The 20,041-nt window shown below is 31.8% G+C and overlaps 2 protein-coding genes across 2 annotated transcripts in view; one reads left to right on the top strand and one right to left on the bottom strand.

The window, feature by feature from the left end:
• Positions 1-2,067: 2,067 nt before the first annotated feature.
• Positions 2,068-9,632, bottom strand: emb (exportin-1 emb). Its single transcript, XM_076395688.1, has 8 exons — positions 9,523-9,632; positions 7,170-9,198; positions 6,929-7,105; positions 6,276-6,566; positions 6,051-6,212; positions 5,712-5,951; positions 5,419-5,625; positions 2,068-3,085 (listed from the first exon to the last, which is right to left on the bottom strand). Exons 2-8 carry the CDS (start codon positions 9,126-9,128, stop codon positions 2,939-2,941), a joined length of 3,183 nt encoding a protein of 1,060 aa, XP_076251803.1. The 5' UTR covers positions 9,129-9,198; positions 9,523-9,632; the 3' UTR covers positions 2,068-2,938.
• A 766-nt stretch (positions 9,633-10,398) lies between these two features.
• The window catches only part of LOC143191031 (uncharacterized), a 64,690-nt gene continuing 55,047 nt past the window's right edge, over positions 10,399-20,041 (top strand). The window contains exon 1 of the mRNA XM_076395678.1: positions 10,399-10,537. The gene's annotated coding sequence lies outside the window, so the exon portion shown is untranslated. The remainder of the gene's footprint in view (positions 10,538-20,041) is intronic.

Below are 20,041 nucleotides of genomic sequence, written 5' to 3'. Positions count from 1 at the left end.
GCCGTATGGTCTCGAAATCCTATCGAGAGTGAATTTTGAAAGAGGTTTAAAACACAATAACTATTGATTTACTTTGAAATACTATTTTATTGTATGTAAAGAAGGAGCAATTTGTTGAATGGCGATACAAAACAACAAGAGTTTTTATCCATTATGAAACAGATAAAACCTTAACTTGATGTCTATCGTTAGATATCTCACTTTTCAATCTTTTCATCTGCACCATTCAACCTTAGCCGTTGAATATGTAGAGTAGCCATTACAGTCTTAGCACGTAACAGTCATGCCTTATATTTTTTAATATTATTTTATTAAACGATTTTTGGTATTGGCAATAGCTGCAGCCGAGAAGCTTTCACAATTCTTTACTTTCTGCTACTAAGTGACGTTAATACTTTACTTACACTTTACCCATTCTAGTTTTTAATCGAATTTCCATAATTAAATTAGTTTATATATGAATATTCAGGTAATATACAGGTCTTTTAATTTCTTATCCTTTACTAAATATTCAAATCATTTTCTACACCAAATAGTCTATAGACTGCTTTTTAACACCTTCGTGATCATAGGACTAATCAAGTTCTTCCGAACATTCCGTCATTCTCTCCATTTGTCACAAAAAATAGACAATTTGGTCCACCACCTCTATTGTAGTAACAGTTACTTTACTGGGATTTTATCTACAATAATGAAGTGAAATTATTATACTATATTGTACATACGCATCGTTTAAGATGATAACTAAATTTGACATCAGTAATTAATTTTATTTTGACTCCTAAATTAAGCTAAGGTAATAAATGAGAATTGTAATGCGTGTATTAATATATCTAGTTCTGTTTCATTTTAATATTTGCTAATATCAAATTAAGCTTTTTAGTAGGTACTACATTTCTATAGTATAATTATTATTTATTAATACTTAATTTAGTTATTGTTTTCAGATTTTAAGTTTCTTATAACCTATCACAGTGATTTTTTTTTATTTATTCTAATTAATTGTCTATCTTGCCATGATAATTTTACATCACAAACAGCGTAAAAAAATATAGACCACAAGGGCAGCCTTGGTAAAAAAACTAGTTATAATATTAATGTTATATCATAGGATGTATTTTTAATGCTGTATTTTTATACTTTACGACAAAATACACTATTTTAATTTAAATTGAAAGTTCTCCACTGTACTCAGTAGACAACATTCTATAAGAATTGTCGATATAAGTATGTCAGAAAATTGTAGAAAATATTCGGACTGAACCAAACTTGTAGCGATAAACACCTATTCAAGTGAAAAACCAGGATATGTCATTTATAATAAAGTATATTATAATTTATATCGCCGTAAGTGATACCTAATATTCCTTTCTTAATCTATCATCTCCCCTCTTCCTGCTTACTATGTCTTTAACAAATTGTTCGCGGAATTTGTTCTCCAACTTTACTTCCTTCCTTAATTGCCTTTTGAATCTTTCTAGCTTCCTGTTGTCTCCAATTTATTTGCTAAAAATCATTCTCACACTCACAGAATTTATATATATATATATATATATATATATATATATATATATATATATATATATATATATATATATATATATATATATATATATATATATATATACATAAATATATATATATATATTCTAAGTTAATATGTTTTTCAATTTCAATTGTACAACCCAAATAATTTATGGAATGTGAATATACATGTTACTTGTACATACAGTCTTAACATCCAAATTCACTTTTCTCACTCTCTATTTTAAGATCCTTTCATTCATTTTCTTAAATATTCTTTACTATTTGGTAATAATAAAAGTTTTGGTGAGCTTCCCAGTTAAAATATTGTGTGCTCTATAATCATTCGTGTTAATGCATATCATATTTCATATCAGTGAAGATCTTGTAATTCTTTCTTACACCTATTAAAAGCCGTAAAGTAATATACCAGCCACTAAAATATGATTTTTAAAATATATAATACTGTATATGAAGTTAAGCCGCAATGTCCAATATATTTTGTTAACAACATAAAGTGGCTCTTTAAATAATACTAACTACAAAGTTTATTATTTTCATTTTATTAACAAATGCAATACTTATTTATAAATAACATTCAAAGATTAATCATTCATCAAAGTTCAGCATCCTATCATTAAAATGAGACAACAGTATCAAATATCACTACAAATATATCATTAGTATGTAAAAGATATTTTTCTGACACAAAGTAACTAGACAAAAATATTAATAGTAAGCAATTCCAAAACAAGTAAACCACGAACATATGCATGAGAAAGAGAGATAAAATCAGAACAACTTATATTTATATAGTTTAGGAATAATCTTCTACATTTCACTTATTCAACTTACTCAACATTATCTTCAAACATCTAATATACATGCTAATGCATACGTCACTAAATCAAAATACGTGCTGTGTTTCCCAGTTTGAACAGAAGTATAACAATAATTAATGATGTTGGAAGCTTGAGATATTTTGTATAGAAAACATGTTAAGCAAATATAGTTTATAGCTATGATTCATGTGAATTAAGCAGCTTTTGCATAAAGAAAATAGGTTGGTTGGTGGTAAAAAAACAACATCCACATCCTTGGAGAAGTGATTTATTTCTAACTTAACATGTACTCTATACAAGATCCTAGAACAAATAGATAAAAAAAGAAAATATAAAAAATCAAAAGCGTTTTCAGCTAGACATATATTCGCACAAAACACATCTCAGACTGGGTGTGACTAATCTTATGTTAAAGATGATAATAGAAAAATATTCATTTTAAAAACAACTGACCAAACGAATGCTGTAGCCTACAATGCAATTGTTCCTATTGTTAACACTGCACCATAGAGCACAAGTCCGGTCACTTATTTGCTTTACAAATTTCTAACATTAAGAGCTGGAGTTAAAGGCTAATCTTGCATTTCTTCTGGTACTTCGTGTGGGTTGAGAATACCCGGTACAGAAAGTTGAACCCGACGCTTTTCAGCTTGGGCAGCTTGTAATGCTTTCTCGCGTTCCTCCAAGAAAAGATCTGAATCATCTTCACCTGTATATTCCTGCAAAATAGATTATCTATATAATTTTTATTCCAAAAAGCTTATTTACCTATACAACTAAGATGATCATCCTCAGATATGCCCTTACTAAATATGAATACAACTTAAAGAGATAAATATGGCGATCAGGCAACTTTTTTTCTTATTCCAAGATGACTAGCTAGTACCAAATGGTCTTTTGTTGATGTTGCTTCGGGTTCGGGATAGTTAGTGTTTTGCGAGCGACAGAGACCCTGGGTTACGACTGAGATTGTCGTAGTTGGTTTACCACCGAGGTTTGTGGATGGGTAGAGATTTAATCAAGGTGCTGTCGTGTTCTAAGGCGCCTATGGAGAACCTTACACTGAGCATGTTCGCGAAATTCTTTACAAACGGGATGTCTGATTCGAGGTGAGTGCTGACGTTCCTCATAAACCATGGGGCATTCAGTAACGCGCGGACTTTTTTGGATTGGAACACTTGGAGTAGTTCAAGTTGTCTCTCAGAGACATACCTGTACCATACCTGCGCTCCGTAGAGGCAGACTGGACGGACTAGCATTTTGTACAGAGCCGCTTTCTGGGGGATTGGGAGTTTACTTTTTTTGTAGATGAGCGGAAATAGTAGGCTATAATCTGCGGTCGAATTGGAGACCAAGGTATGAAGCTTTTTGGAGCCAGGGGATAAGAACTTTATCTATTTGGAGGTGATAGGCGCGGAACTTCTTGCTGTTTTAACAGAATGGCCTGAGTTTTGCTCTGGTTTATCTGCAGTCGCCAGAATTGGTACCACGCAATCGCCTGATTCGGTTGAATTTGAAGTCTGTCGCGAATAGCGTCGGGACTATAACCGGTTGTGAAAAAAGCAGTATCATCTGATGTGTGGGAACGTTTGTGGAGTGGGAAATCAGCCATATTGAGGTTGAATAGGGCTGGGGCTAATGGAGCACCTTGCGGGACTCCTGCGGAAATCTGTTTACGAGAAGAGACTGCGATTAGGCAATTGAGTAATAAGATTTTATACTTAGATACTACAGAACCTACTACACATAGAAGAAACTTAGTGGTGTTCAGGTATGATAGATATAAGGTCCATTAAGCCTTGGCCTACTATTTACAAGATTTAGTTCGAGGTCCGAGCTACCTCACAAAACAGTTTTGAAATAAAACATCTAGTAGACGGTCATGAGATTCATAAAGACCAAGACAGTATCAACAAAGAGATTAGCTGTAAAATAAATCTCATCTGTTACACCATCTTCACATTTTTTTGTTGACCAATCACTCAACCAAAATAGGTACCTCTTTAAATAAGATATTTACCTGATTAAGAGAACATCAATATCAGAGCTTTTTCTCTGAAGTTTTCCGGCAAGTTATATTGAACACTTGTATGTATTTTGATCAGCGATATTGATTGATGAAAATGTTATGGAAGTGACAATAATGAAATATCAAGAACAACGTTGACTTCAAAATCTCTTGGAACCGGGAATTTACAGATTTGCGTTAAGTTTAAGTTCTGCATCGAGACTAGAAGTTATAGTTGGACAAGTCTTTCATTCAATTCAATGTCAATTTCATTCAATGTAAACTATTTTTCGACATAACTCTATATACTTTAATCACGAAACGCTTAAAACTACATTTTCAATATTCAATATTTTGTTGTTTGATTTAAAGAAATCTGCTGCCGAGGCCCATCAAACATCTTTAGAAGCTTATGGTAAGGCGTACCGATACAACTCCGTCATATAGTGTAAAATTTATTGGGAGAGTTTTAGACAGCTTAGCAGTTTATTAATCGTTTCCAGATATTTAATTGCGATAGAATGACCACCACACGAATTAACTGAAAATACCTTTTCGAACTTTTTCAACAATGTGGTTTCATTGCTTGCCATGCGAAAATAATTTTCGGTGGCATATTGTAAAGATCCATGAAAGGTGAACGCACTACAATTCCAACAGCAAAAAGTCTAGGAAAGTTGACATCCAAGAGAACCAACATCCTTCTTTTGACACGGTATCGTCATGTTGCCAGAAAGATGGGAAAAGTTATAGAAAATGATGGACAATATCTTAATTAATATATATTGTACAAATTTTTGCGAATAAGTGCTTTTTTATAAAGTGAAAATGTTATTAGAAAACAGGCAAGCACCTAATACTAAATCAGATATTAGTGATCGCCTATAATTATTTTTAATATAAATTAATACATTTATAGTATAATTATATTAGAATTATAATAATATTCATTTAATTCAATCATTCAATATGCATGTTTAATAAAAATATTGTGAAAATAACTAACTCATTAAATAAACTAATAATAAAAATTATATAACTTACCCTAATTTGGACAAGGAAATCTCTTAGATGTTCTTTAAAGGCAGATATGTCCTGATCAAGATTGAACATCCCCTGGACCATAATTTTTATCTGATTATCAGTTAGATGAGGGAAAGCTGACCTCAATAATGATGCTGTAAATTCTTGAATAAACCTTACATTGTCTGGTGTAGGACCTAATTGACAATTTACTCTGCCAGATTCAACCTTGAAAATAAAATGTATCACAGTGCAATAAAACAATTCATAAAATAAGATTATCAGGAATTAAGTTAAATATCAGAATTTCTTACCAATGAAAATATATAGGCTAAAATTGTTGCATGCATTGACAAACTAGCAGTATGAGATGTATCAGTGACTACAGAAAATACATGTTGCAATATGTCGGTCAAGTAAGTTTGATAAAAACTAGGCGCAGCAGTCTCATGCTGCTCAACATTTTGGAGCAACTTGAATAGGATTTGTAGTCCAGTGTCAGCAACATTTCTCATTGTATGTTTGAAGGCCCATATTATACTATCAAGGACCAGCTACAAAACACATTTAATTATGTGAGGAATTCAAGAAATAACCGTCTTTATTGACACTAACAACACTATTTCAATTATTAAATAAAGTTTCTGACTTACCTTAAATTGCGGAGGTGGAATATTAAGAAATGCGGCAAAACAGTGGTTATTAACAGCTTGAAGAAGCAAAAAGAAATTTGTTCGATGTTCAGGAAATTCCTCAAAATCTTTATTGATCATTTCAAGAGTACACTCAAAAACAGCATCAAATATTTTTGGAACCTAACATAAATGTTATTGTTTTATGTATACAATCTAATATCTGTAAACATTATAGGATATTACCTCCATAGTAATATGTCCTTCAAGTGTGTTTACAATTGTTGCGATAGCACTTAGCACCTCAGGCTCTCGCGCACAAGGCACTGTAGTTCTTTGGTAGTCTAATAAGACTGCGTCTAAAAATGGTGGAATAAAGTTTTCAAGCACCATAGTATTATCACTCGATTTGGATATCCAATCGGCTATTAATTTTAGAGTTTCTTTTTTAACGACGCGCATTGCCTTTATCAATGGTTGCTTTGTAACAGCTTCTCCATTTAGTGTTATAGCTGCAGTTATGTTTTCAGACATAACCTAAAATAAAATTATAAATACAATTATATATATTGAACAATTAACATATGTAATAACTATAACTAAGTGATCAATTAATCGCTATTATAAGATCAAATAATTAATGGTTATGTATTCTTTATTACAACTGCAATTGTATGCATATCCCATTATTTCCACTGTTATTTTTTTAATGTTATGGATAATGGAACTTGTGGCATATATCATAACATTATTATAATTAGATTTAAAGATCCAAAAATATATACAAAATACAGTAGTAACAAAAATTACAGTATAATATATAGAAATCACATCCTATACTTTCAATCAAAAAGATTTCTTTATAGCCAATACTAGTTTAAAAAAGTAAAAATACTTACTTTGTAAACATTTAGCATATCTAAATATATCCTTCCAAGTTGTAGTACATATGCATGATTCAATGCTTTACAAGCACGTACATTTGTTTTTAATATACTTGCAAGTTGCTTAACAACTTCAATTTCCTTGAGAATATCAACATTTTTACTAGCCTGACTGATTATGTCATCCCATACCTACAAAAATGCATTATTTATTTAATAGATTTTTCAAAACTTAAGTAATTAATCCATATTTTACCTGATTTGGCAAAAGCATATATTTTTCAATCAAAGCTTCTTGTGTTGCCTGATCAACTTGAGCAGAAATCATATAACCAACAGCCTCATAAAATGTTTGTATTTGTTGTGGTTGTAAGTCACAAATTATAGTAGAAATAGATGCTAATATATCTTCTATAAATGGACATGACTCACCAATTTGAGTGCTTACAAAATGTCTTCTACACTTAAGAGCAATCTTTATGAACGTATCACAGGCCATATCTTGCACACCATCATGTGTTTCATGCATAAATTCAAACAATTTGTTAACTACAGTCTTTAAGAATTTCCAATGCGCCCTTAGAAATCTGGGATACTGTCCCACAACATACATAATATTTGAAGCAATTATAGCCTTGTTATCTTTGCCCCTTTTATGTTCACATAACAACAACAAGTCCTTAATTACTGTTACTAAAAACCGTTTCTCGTCTTCTTCATGCATAGCTCCAGATATACTGCCAATTGCCCAGCAAAGAGTGTTCAAATTTTTCCAAGACCATTCACTACCATCTACTTGATTCTGAAGTTTAGTGGTCATGATCCTTTCTGTATTAGCATAATTTAAGTGAGTTAAGTAAACAAGAGTTTCTCTCATATTCTTATATAAATTTATAGAGTCTGTATCTTTCATAAATTCTCTTACAACTTCACCATTATCATTTTCGACAACTAGTACTTCTTCTGGTTTTGCCATTCGTGAAATCATAATATATCGTACTTTATTCAATACTTCCTGGTACATTTCTCGACGAGCATTGTAAAATATTGGAGATCCAGCTACCATGTGTTGAAGCTCTGCATCTCTGTATAATTCAGAAGCCAAGGTATTCCAATATTCTAAACAAATTTTGAAGATTTCTACTTCCTCAACTTCTGAGATGAGTACTAAATACCTTAAAGCATTTCTTAGTAATGCTTCTTGATTTTCTGCTATACTACCATGTTCTTTAAGAAATGTACATAAAAATAGAGCTAAATTTTGAATGAAGTTTTGCTCTTGATCTTGGCCACATGAATAGGCTGTTTTAATGTCAGTATTTAATGGTAGCATGGCTTCTAGCTGTGCCATTGTTTGGCTAAATAAGCTTAAGAACATATCATCATAGTTACTAACAGTTACTCCTGCAATTTCTGTTAAGCATTTCAAAGTAACATTTCGAAACATAGGTACCGGAAGAAATTTGAAAGTTAGTGTATGTATTAATTTAGTTTCAAAAATATAGCCCAAAGGAATCCAGTTGAGAAAACGTAGCAAAGTTTCTAATGTTGCATTTACCAACGGAGGATTTTGTGAATTTTCAAGTACAAATTGACATAGATGAAATATAGCTGAAAACTCAGAACACATAGTGTCTTTCAAATGTCTAGCTTTCGTCTGTGTTATCTGTCCAGCAGAAAAATCAAAGAGTTCCTCACTAAGCAATTTCAAAATGATCATGTTATTTTGACATAGGCTTTCATTTGTTTTACTTGCACCTACAATATCTGGTATAAAACTTTCCCAATTTCTAGGCCATTCACGCTTCAGAACTTGAACCAATATCATGTTCAATTTATTCAAATATGTTTTGTTTGCCTCAAGTGACTCTGGATCCGAACTTGTTTTAATTATTAATGAGACTATGTACTTTTTAATACCCTCGCATTGATTTCTTGGTAATATTTTCCATCTTGTTTTAATAACTTGTTCAAGGATTTGTAAAGCAAAGTATTTAGTTTGTTGATTATTTGAAAACTCTAATATCGTATCAACCCTGGTCCAGGCATCAGGGTGTTCTTTTAACGTAGTTAATACTTCTTGTGCAATCTTTTGTGTCTCCCCATTTCCAGCATACATACTAACTACAACACTATCCAATAAATTTATGTCCAATTTTTGGTTGAAATCAAGCAAGGCAGCTGCTGCTTGTTGACATAATGGTAAGGTTGCCATTGTACTGAACTATATTCCTTATTCTTCAATTAGTAATCAAAAATAATCAATCATTCCTTTTGTTCTAAAGCTGAAACAAATATATTCTAACTTTGAATCCAATTTCAAACAAAATGAACGTTAGTTTATCCACCAAAACAAACTAGAAATCTAACCCCAAACTTAAGATAATGATATAAACTACGATAAAAAACAATATGAATAGTGTTTAAGCCATAAAATAACCTGTGCAGCGTAAAAATACATTAGTAACCCTACAAGGGAAAAACTTGCATCTAAAACCCCTTAGTATTAAGATTTGAAATGCCTTTGAAAAATCTTGAAGAAATAATTAATACAAATAGCGGCGTACCTTAAAAATAATATGGAGCTATATTGTTATTAATTTACTTACTGTTATATCTTCGTTTTTCTAGATAAAACACAAAAAGAACACCACACTTAGAAACTCTGACCACAAAAAGCGCAAAACCGAAAACGACAGCCGACATTAAAATTATTATTGGATAAGGTTAGTCGAAGTCATAAAATTCAGAAGTATGTCATATATTTCAGAAACATTTTAGAACTATTATTTAATTTTTTTGTTGTCGTTATAATATTTTTAAATGAAATAGATATTATAGTAATCTTACTACAAATTGAAATTTAATTACATTAAATTTAATTTAATATTTGTGGTTTTTAATATTTCGACGCTAGTAACAGAATTGTCATGTGATATAGCAGGCAGATTTCTGTAACTGTCAAGAGAACTATCAAATAATTCAGAAGGTTTAAAATATGGCGCTGCAACATATTCAAAAATATATTTTCAAACTTGAGTGCTAATAATTTATACAACAGATAATTTCAGGAGATAAGGTATAAGAAAGTAAATTTCTATAATAATAGTTTTACGTAATACTATTTTGACATAACATTTTTCAGCATTCAGATTTTTTGTGTCTATTTCATAATTAAACAACTTTTGGTCATAACTACGTTAAACAAACATTAAGAAAGTAGTTAATATTTTTAAATGTTTGTTGTATCCTTTGTTTGTATGCGGATAATTATTAAATAAGATTAAATAATGATATTATGATATATAATACATTATTTTATAAAATATTTAGTGTTTCAAAAGGAATTATTGCTGACATTATATATTTAAATCAAGTACTTCGTGAAGACAGATGTAATACAAGATTTTTTATTCTGGCTTTATCTAATTATCATTTTAATATCCGCAAATAAAGCACGTATATTCAACAAATTTCCGACGGCACGACATTTCATTGAAATAAGAGTACACTCCGAAATGGTTAATATTTTACTTAAAATCGCAAAATAGTCCTCATCGAAATGTTTAGTTTTCGTGGTAGAATTAGTTAACTAATAAATATAAGTTGGATACATTTTAATTGGTAAGTACCGTGATTCAAAGAGGTACATATTATATTATATTCTAATATTTAAAGCAATTTAACTTTATGAAAATATTCCAAAGGTATGTGTATTTGGTTTAATGTGATGACTTTTATTAGTGTTGTTGGTTATTTTGGTTTCTAATAATAAATATCGATATTTTTGTAAAGAATTGTTAAAATAATTTCTTTACTAATATTATTTTTTAACGATAATGTCGGAAATGTCTCTGCCTATAGGAAATAGCTTTCAAGAGAGTTGTTATATTATTTTCTTTCGACTTCTCTGACGCATTTGAGCTCGTCTATATTGAGGCAAAGAGTCTGTTAAAATGTTTATATTATGTATAGATTTTTCAATTTAAACAGGCTAGCGTTGGCGTAGGTGCAAGCGGATAATTTTGCGTCTGTTTGCGACCTGTCGGGTTATCCAGATCATTCTTTGTCATTGACATCAAGATCACCACTTTTATATTGTTGAAACCAAAACCAATAATTGTGATATGTCGGAGCAGCGTTACTATAAGTTTCTAAAAGTTTTTGACGGGCTTTGGCAGACGATTTCCTCAAATCAAACAACAACAATAATGAAGGAATAAACAACAAATTAATTATCACACTTCTTTCTTCCGTTAAAGTTTTAATTAATTGATAACATAGGTTGGCATTTTAGTGGGGTGTTTGTGTAGATTCTATAAATTATTGGCAGACCCGGCCACGTGTTGCTGTGGCTAAGATATACCGTAAATTTCGTTTAAATGGGGTAGGTAGGACAGATAATTCTTTATTTTTAACAATACTATTTACTATTTTGAATTATAAACATATTCAGTTTTAATTTAATTCAACACTCATGGGTGCACAATATTCTTGGTTAACCTGTCTCTGGCTAAGACAAATAGATTGGATGGTTTTCCCACACGTGAGCATGCAAAATATAGTTGACCATGGCAAAATCATGGATTTTTCAAATCTAAATCCCAAATGGATATTGTTTGGACTGGCGACTTATTTATCGTATCGTAGGTTCTGACGGTATTATTGGAATATGTGGCAATATGACCATTTCCCCTTTAAACTTTCCAGTCAAAATGGTTGCTTCAAGAATATTTCCGGTGATTTTTTTGATGATAAAACGTATACCGTTGCATAATCGATGTTGATTCAAATTACGCAGAAGAATAATAGATTACACTTTAATTTTCATCAACAACATAAAGGTAGTAATTTTTTTTGTTTGTCTGAATGTATGTATTGACTTGTTTGTTCGAACGCTGACTACTGATTTTGTGGAAGGAATCTGAAACTGGACGAGAACAGAAAACACTGATTGAATAAAATGTGGTCAATGGGAGTATATCGAGATATCGATATTTTTTAGCCGATATTTTTATCAGAATAAATTAAACTAATTTTTTAATAAACCTTTTAAATTGGAATTGTGGTTACTTTTGGTAATCCTCCATTATATCGATATTTTTTAAAAAATATCTAAAACGATATATTGATATTTTTTTATATATCGAAATATCGATTTTTTTCGGTGCTAAGTAATCCTAATTTGCTGTCTGTTTTTCTACGTGCCCTTGATCGTTTTGATCGATCTTATTATGTGGTCAGTTCGCGATAAGAAGAAGAGGTCTGAAATTACCACAGTGAAGAGAACTCACCCCCCCTAGCGAGCTGGTCGCGGGAAATTTTGATTCCTATAGATTAGTTTTATGGCTGCTGGACAGTAGGAGTGTTCTTCATATATCTGGGACTCCTGAGAGATATATGCTGGTTTTAAACGATCGACCGATACGTTATCTTCTTTTCCATTTTTATAGGTTTTGAAGTATTTTTCTTTTCTGTGCAAGACTCCGAAAGGCTCTTCGTACGATGAACATTTTTGCTTGGTCGCTTCTTACGAAAACTAATGGTACTTCCAGAAGGTCTAATTGACATATGGCTTCTCTTTAGCATGGTTGGTCGCTTCTACTCGTTTTAATTGTCTCATGGTTGACTTTAGTTTCATTACGAATTCGGCTTCGTCGATTTTACTTTCTGTAGTTCGGTGGTAGTCATCTCTCCCGGTAGCTTCAGTGTAGTACCATACATTTGCTCCACCACGGCACACTGTATTTCCTCATTGAAAACAACGAATGCTCAAAAGAATGAGTGGCAGGCTTTCTGTCCATTTTAAATTGTTTGTGACTACCAGTGCATTCTTTAATGTCCGATGGAATCGTCCAACTATTTTATCGCTTTGTGGGTGATACGCTGTAGATCGTAATTGATCAATTCCTAGTGTTCGTGAGGTGTCTGAATATATGTGATTCAAAGTATCTACCTCGATCTGTTGTTGTTTTTCTTGGCACACCAAATCTTGCAACCCAGTGCTCTATGAATTTGTGTGCTACTCTTTTGGCTTCGATGTCTTTAATAGGTATTGCTATGGCCATCTAAAGAATCGATCTATAATTGTGAGGATATACTTGTAATTGTTGCATAGTGGCAAAGGTCCGACAATGTTCATATGCACATGTTCGAATCTGTTATCTGCCATATCTATTTGTTTATAAGGTATTTTGTTGTATTTTGTTACCTGGGATTTTTGGCAATGAGTACATTTTTTGTCCATTTATTCATGTCTTTATTCATATTAACCCACACAAATCTTGCGGTTATCAACTTTCTACTTCCTCACTGTCTCGGGTGTGCTAAATTATGTAATTTCTGAAACACTTGATGTCTGTATTTTGCTGGAATATACAGTTTTATTTTACTGTTTAATAAGTGGCAATACAGAAGGTCATCTAGATCTGGTACTTGTAGTTGCCCCTGTTGTAGGTCAGTTTTCATTGCTCCGTTGAGGATGTTTTCCAATTCCTTGTCTTTTCTTTTTGTGCTTTTGCAATTGCTGTATAGTTCAATGGTTGTTCGATTTGATTTAGGTTTAATCTTGAAAGATCTGCAACTATATATATATATATATATATATATATATATATATATACTAGGACTAGTTTAGCATCAGGGTCTAAATCCCAAACCACGAGAGTCGATACAGCCAACTGTCTTTTTATTATGTTAAATGCCCTCTGCATTTGATCGTCCCATTTAATTTTTTGTAATTTGGACTTATTATATTTGCCAAGGCGTTTTTAATAGAAGCATAATGTTAGCTGTTTTAGGCATACATCTTCGATAGAAGTTGACCATTCCTAAAAACCTTTGCAGCTCTTAAATTGTTCGAAGTTTTGAGATATTTTCTAAGGCTTTTACTTTTTCAGGTAGTGGTAAAATTCCATAGCTGTTGATTTTTGTTCATTGAATGTAACTTCTTCTGCTCCAAATTTAAAAATGTAGACATATACATAAGGTGTAAGCTTTGGAACAATTTATGCAATAATCGTAATGTTTGAACAGCGTTTCATAGTCCAAATGGCATGCGGATATATTCATATAACCCTAGCGGAGTTGTGACGGTTTGAGCTTCTCCAAATAATTTAGTTTGTGGGGTGCTAGTCTTCTGATTCTTGCGTGTGTTGGTGATCTTCTAGTCTCGATTTGATGCATTGTATCTGTATTTACACAATTTTTTTTTAATGGTCGGATGACATTTGGAAATTATTTTATTTAACGTAACCTCCCTTTCCATTATTTGGTTTGAAGGGTATATTAGTTTTTGGTACCTGATATCTACCTGTATTTCATAGTGGGATAGGAAGACTGCTCCCAATATAGGATCCATGACGTCAGTTATTACAAAAACCCAGTCAAATGAGTTCCGCTCCTGTATCGACTAAACATTTTATGTGTTGGTTTCTGTCGATAATGTTCAAGCGACGCGGTGTATTGGGAACCATGTACGCCGCTTGAACGGAGGTCCTCTTCAGTTTCCCGAGTACCTACAGGACGGAACAAATATCTAGTTGGTTATTTGGTCTTTTGCTATATGCTTGCTTATGTATTTGATTTGTTAGGCCTTTCCGTTAGCTTTTTCACTTGTTCCGTTAATTAGGAGATTTGCTGTTGTATTTCGTTTGATGGTGATACTTGTTTGTGTAAGGTCTGGATTTTTAATATTTCGTTGGTTTCTGGGATTCTGTCTGCTAATTCTGCTAACGTTTCAATATCTTCATGCCTTGTTACAATCACTGCTCTTGTGTTTTGTGGCAGTTGTTCCAACCAGAGGGTTTTCAGGACGTTTTCTGATATATTATCTTCATTTAAAATTTGCATTTTGTGTAATAATTGTGAGGGTGTTTGGTCACCTTACGGAATGCGCCCTATCAACTTGCATATCTTGTTAGTTTGCGAGATCGCAAACAGTTTTATTAATCTGTTTTAACGTGTCATATTTGTTAATTCCTGGTGGTTTTCGAATTATGTCTATAGCCTCAATTAAAACATCGTGATTTAAGCTTGCGATAGTATAATCGAATTTGGTTGCGTCTGTTGTAATTTCAGCCGCCCTCAACTGAGCCTTTATTCTGTAGAACCACGTTTCCGGTTCTGTTTTCCAAATTTTTGGCGGCTTGAAGCTTAGCCGGCTAATGCGGCTGATTTCGGATGTTATTGTACTGTCCTCCATTTTTGTTTTGAATTCCTTGCGTCGTGGTCACCACTTATGGAAGTCTACGGGTAATTAATTGAACGAAACTATGTTTCCCTTAACACTTTATTACTAACACAAACTATTATACAATTAATTAACTAATGAAAATATATTAATGTTTTATTATTGAGCGGATGATTGTTGATTGAACGTATGATGCGTGGGCGTCGAATGATGAAATGGATCATTCGCGATAAGAAGAAGAGGCCTGACATCACATTAGAATACCGAGCGCATGTATTTGTGGTGGCCTAAACGGTTGTAACGGTCACTATAGACTTTTAATATAGCGCCATCTATTGGATACTTACTCAATACAGTCGATAAATTCCTTTACGCCACTATCTGTTACAATTTTATGGAACTCATAAAAAGTTATATCTTAGTCATAAATTAAACACATAATTTGCTCTAAAAAATATTGCAATTAGAAATTGAGATACTATCCTACCTCTTAAATTGGATCCAACTGTACACAAAGTGCAAAATGTCATTAAATTCGGTTCAGTAGTATATAAGTTCATCTCGGACAAACAAACTAATAATAGATTATTAGATAGAAACGTTTAGATTGTTTTGTTAACTATGTTGTAAAAGCTTATTAATTATGTAATAATGTATTAAGTGATCATTGCAGTAATAATAGTAACGCAATGAATAAATGTTATATCACGCGACTGTTATCACTGGACTATGAAAACTGTGTATTTGAAGACAAGGTTGGGTGCTTGTGTTAAGGTGGTGTTATTAATTATAAAAAAAGAAAATAGGCTGATGTTGGATTAATTGGGAATCGTTCTGCAATTACGCGAAGTATTTCTTGGTGGAGTTATGTCGAATTTAGACATAGCTATCGCAACTGAAGCTGTAAGATGACAAAAGGCGAAATAATTGTATTTTCGGCACTAGCATCTTATTTGAAGGTGTAAGGCCTCCAAAGGCGGATTGAAGATGCTGTGAACTAACATACTCTACAGGAATTTTGACAGAATCTGGAAGTTCAGGGTGGGCGGTCACCTAAGTCGGATTATTTTACCTCAATTTTTTAGTCGCAGATTATCAGAATTTGGAGTTACTGAAACTCGTGAAATCATTCCATAGATCGTATACCATGAAATTTGGGTAAAAACAGAGCTATTCAGAAGATCGCTTCCAGCTACAAGCTACAGGCGATACTAAAAAATCATTTTATTAGATCTATGACTGTTCAGACGAAACAACGACCGTGTCCATTACCGTAGTTTCTTTAGGAAGGACGTGTTATTACGGAGGTATATTACGCGTCTATTAACGGACCTAACTACGAAAGCTGTGTATTCAAAAATGAGGCGGGGTGCTTATGTAACTGATTGGCAGACTGAAGTATTATCAATTGGAAGCTATAGTCCATTAAATTAGCCAATGCATATCAACAAAATTTATGACATGATCATGATGCAATGCTGCCGCGTCAAATTGGACTTTTGGTTTTCAACTTTATCCGGTGTTTAACCTCTAATTATTATCACTAATGTTTTGAAGACACTTGGCATCATGGCCTACCAGTATCAACCTAATTTTATAGGCTTATTCAATTCCATGTTCCGACATGCAGCATTCTATTTCTTTTTAACTAGAATAAAATGAGCAGAAACAATCTGCTCCAAGTTTAAAATGAATTTTTACATTTTTACAAACTGGAATTATCAATATATCAGGCGTCACCTATGACGTGTATTAGCTATTTTATTGGACGGGCTATATAACTTTTTCCGATCTTCAGACAGATTGAGAACGCTTACTACAAAAATGTAATTTCTAGTGTTTAGAAACCTAACAAGTTACAGTCAGAAACCAGTAGATCTGCGGTATGCAGCGAGAGGGGTATTAGAGCATACACTAATCTTCATCAATTCCACTCACTGTTATTAGTTGTTGTTATATTTTATGATGGCTACTTTTTTTTAATAGAAAACAGACTACACACTATGCTTTTGATGTTATTTTCAGCTCACTGGTCATTATTTCAATTTAAACATATTTTTCATTTGTAGCAGTACCCTACTCGGAAACACTTTTCGTCCCCTACTACAACTACGCCATATTGCTTAGTGTTTTTATATTATTTAATATAAATAAACTTTTGTTCCTTGGCGATCTACAAAATTTGTGTTGCTAAATTATGAAATTTTAGATATAATTCCTACTTTGCACGGGTATTGTCTGCTGCTAAATTTCTTTATTTAAGTAAGACATAATTATATACATGTGGGAATGGTGGGCATGTGGTTTTTATAATAAAACTACTGGATTCTATTATGGTTTATTCGAGAAGCCCGCTCAGAAGATCATTCAATTGCCCTTTAATTAGGACTCTTCCTTCTTTCTCAGGCCATACTCGTACCAAGACTGCCCTGATTTGGCGGCCGCTCAACATTATTAGGTGTGGGGAGGGGATCTCGATATTTCTTGGAATATTCAAAGGAGGCCGCATCCCAACTGCTTAAGGCCAATAAACGGCGTATGCTCACGCGGCCATTCTGACAATTTAATTCGTTCTCGAATTATCCAATCTTCTAGTTTGGCTACGAAACAAAAAGGAGTAAAAAAATCTTCGTCGTCGTCCGTCGCCCACATTCAAGAGGGGTGGTGGCAAAAACATTTCAACTTTGGCTTTTCTTTTTTTTTGGGTTCAGTAACAAAGCAAATTGCCATCGGCAACTTAAATTTTTTTTAAATTTTTTATTTTTTTATTATTTTTTATTATTTTTATAATTTTTAATTTTTTAATTATTTTTTATTATTTTTATTATTTTATATTTTTTATTATTTTTTTTATTCAACCTTTCTTTTTTTTATTTATTTTGTATCATATTTTAATCGTACATGCTAAACTCAACTTCAAACATTAGCCGCTCAATATTTTAATTTTTTTTCTCTTTTTTTTAATTATTCTTCTATTATATTTTAATCGTACATGCTAAACTCAACTTCAAATATTAGCTCCTCGATATTTAATTTTTTTATTTATTTATTTTCTTATTTTATTTATCTTTAATCATATGCTAAAAGATTGCTTTATCCTTGATATTTTTTTAATCGGAATTACGTTTTTTTTTATTTAAACGGAATGTCTTCTTTTTTTTATTTAAAAGGAATCTTTTTTTAACGATTTCCATTTAAAAGAAACGAATATGTTTTGTTTCATTTAAATGGAATTTCCTATTTTAATTACAATTTAATAAATTTTCAAGTTAAAAATAATTCCATAAAAATAATCATATAATAATCACTATGATTACAAATATAGACAATACAACAAAATTAAACTCAAGGAATCAAATAATCTTAGAATTTAAATTTGATTCCAATTCCATAATTCCAATGACATCCTTTTTCTTGTAATTTGGCAAGTCCATCGCGGATAAGCGATGTGGAAAGTGGTAATCATCAATGAAAACTAAAAATGAAATAATAATTACCTATTAAACTCACAATAAACCGCTCGGTCATTCTGACAACAAGTTTAGAGCTCGTCAACCTTGTAATAATGAAAATAATTAATATTAGTAAAAAGGTCAAAAGTCTATCACTTTAAGTATGCATTTCTTGACATGACCAAGTCTCCAAATGACCAAGTTACTTGTAGATTTTGTTCCTTTTTAGAAGTTTCAGTAAAAAGTTCTATCTTTACATGTTATAATTTAATCATATAATCTAACACAGTTTAAAAAAATATAAATGACAAGAAATCTAGTAAAACTTGATAATTCCATACAACTTTAAATTCAATAAAGACTTTTATTTTAAATCTATAATTTATTATTAAGGAAATATCGCTTTAAATTCCTATAGAGAGATTTATTTATGATGGGACTATTAAAAGTTTCTTTTTACCACGTTAACAGGATTCGACTAATATGAAATCAGAAAGAAAAACATGTTCAGTAACCTTCTTTAAAAACCTTTTATTGTCTCCAAGGAAACAAATTTAAATAACGTGCTTAGTTTTGCAATTATCTTAATAATTTATTACCTAAGATTTCCAAACAATCCAATTTTATTTTAATCCAAATTACTTTAACAATTAAGAACTATCTACGAGTAACTCTGCAAGTGTAATTTAATATTTTGCATGGAATTAAATTTTATTTTTAAACTGAGAAGTCCATGAAATATTATAAACTAAATATCTATGATTTTATTGCATTAATGCCTTTCTGATGAACAAATAATTTAGACAAAATTATCTCGATATACGTAAAATGATTATTAAGCAACCAATCTGTTTCAAATTATTTATCCGGTATGGTATTTAGTTATCAAGAATCTTTGTATGGAAGTAATACCCAGGAAGTAAACAAACTACCAAATTTCAATAATGCATAGTAGCAATTTTAATAAGATTTGAAAATACTAAGAAAAGCGTCTACGCGGTGATTTCATGTGGTGAGGCAAATTGGTCACTCAATCGATGCTTTGTTTGAAGTAAAAAAAAAACAAACTAAGAAGGCATCGGATTATAATTTCCGTATGTCGCTAGCTGCTTTGATAATATTATCAGTCATAAAATACGTAATAAGAGAATACAGAGCGATTGAAATAGAATTTTGAATAATATTAGTTTTTAGAAACCAGCTTGTGTTTTTATAGGATAAGCTGACACATTTTCCGAAATTCTAAATATTATTTATCATTCAAATTTTAAATTATTTGTAGCGACCCTGAGGCATGTCGAATTTTACATCGTGGAATAACGGTCTACAAAATACCCAGAAATATAATCCCAGATGTTGAACAGGGGCGGGGTGCCAGCAGCGCCAACTAGAACCCGATAATGAATAGCTGACGGCAACCCCGAGACGTTTATCTGGGATGTTATTGAAGGGTATTTAGATTTATTCAGTGCTCAACCATCGTTT

Source organism: Rhynchophorus ferrugineus, unplaced genomic scaffold (genome assembly GCF_030347505.1).
Source record: "Rhynchophorus ferrugineus isolate W39M unplaced genomic scaffold, kcgeb_rfMv2 rfM2, whole genome shotgun sequence".
Lineage (NCBI taxonomy): Eukaryota > Metazoa > Arthropoda > Insecta > Coleoptera > Curculionidae > Rhynchophorus > Rhynchophorus ferrugineus.
The sequence above is the reverse complement of the archived record's forward strand: the minus strand, read 5'-3'. Positions and strand labels throughout refer to the sequence as shown.

Bases quoted from the DNA above. Each gene is read 5' to 3' on its own strand.
- emb (XM_076395688.1), bottom strand. From the start codon at position 9,128: ATGGCAACCTTACCATTATGTCAACAAGCAGCAGCTGCCTTGCTTGAT. The intron at 5,626-5,711 runs GTAAGAAATTCT...TTTATTTTCAAG, and splicing joins TAGCCTATATATTTTCATTG to GTTGAATCTGGCAGAGTAAA. The intron at 3,086-5,418 runs GTAAGTTATATA...TCTATTTTGCAG, and splicing joins ATTTCCTTGTCCAAATTAGG to GAATATACAGGTGAAGATGA.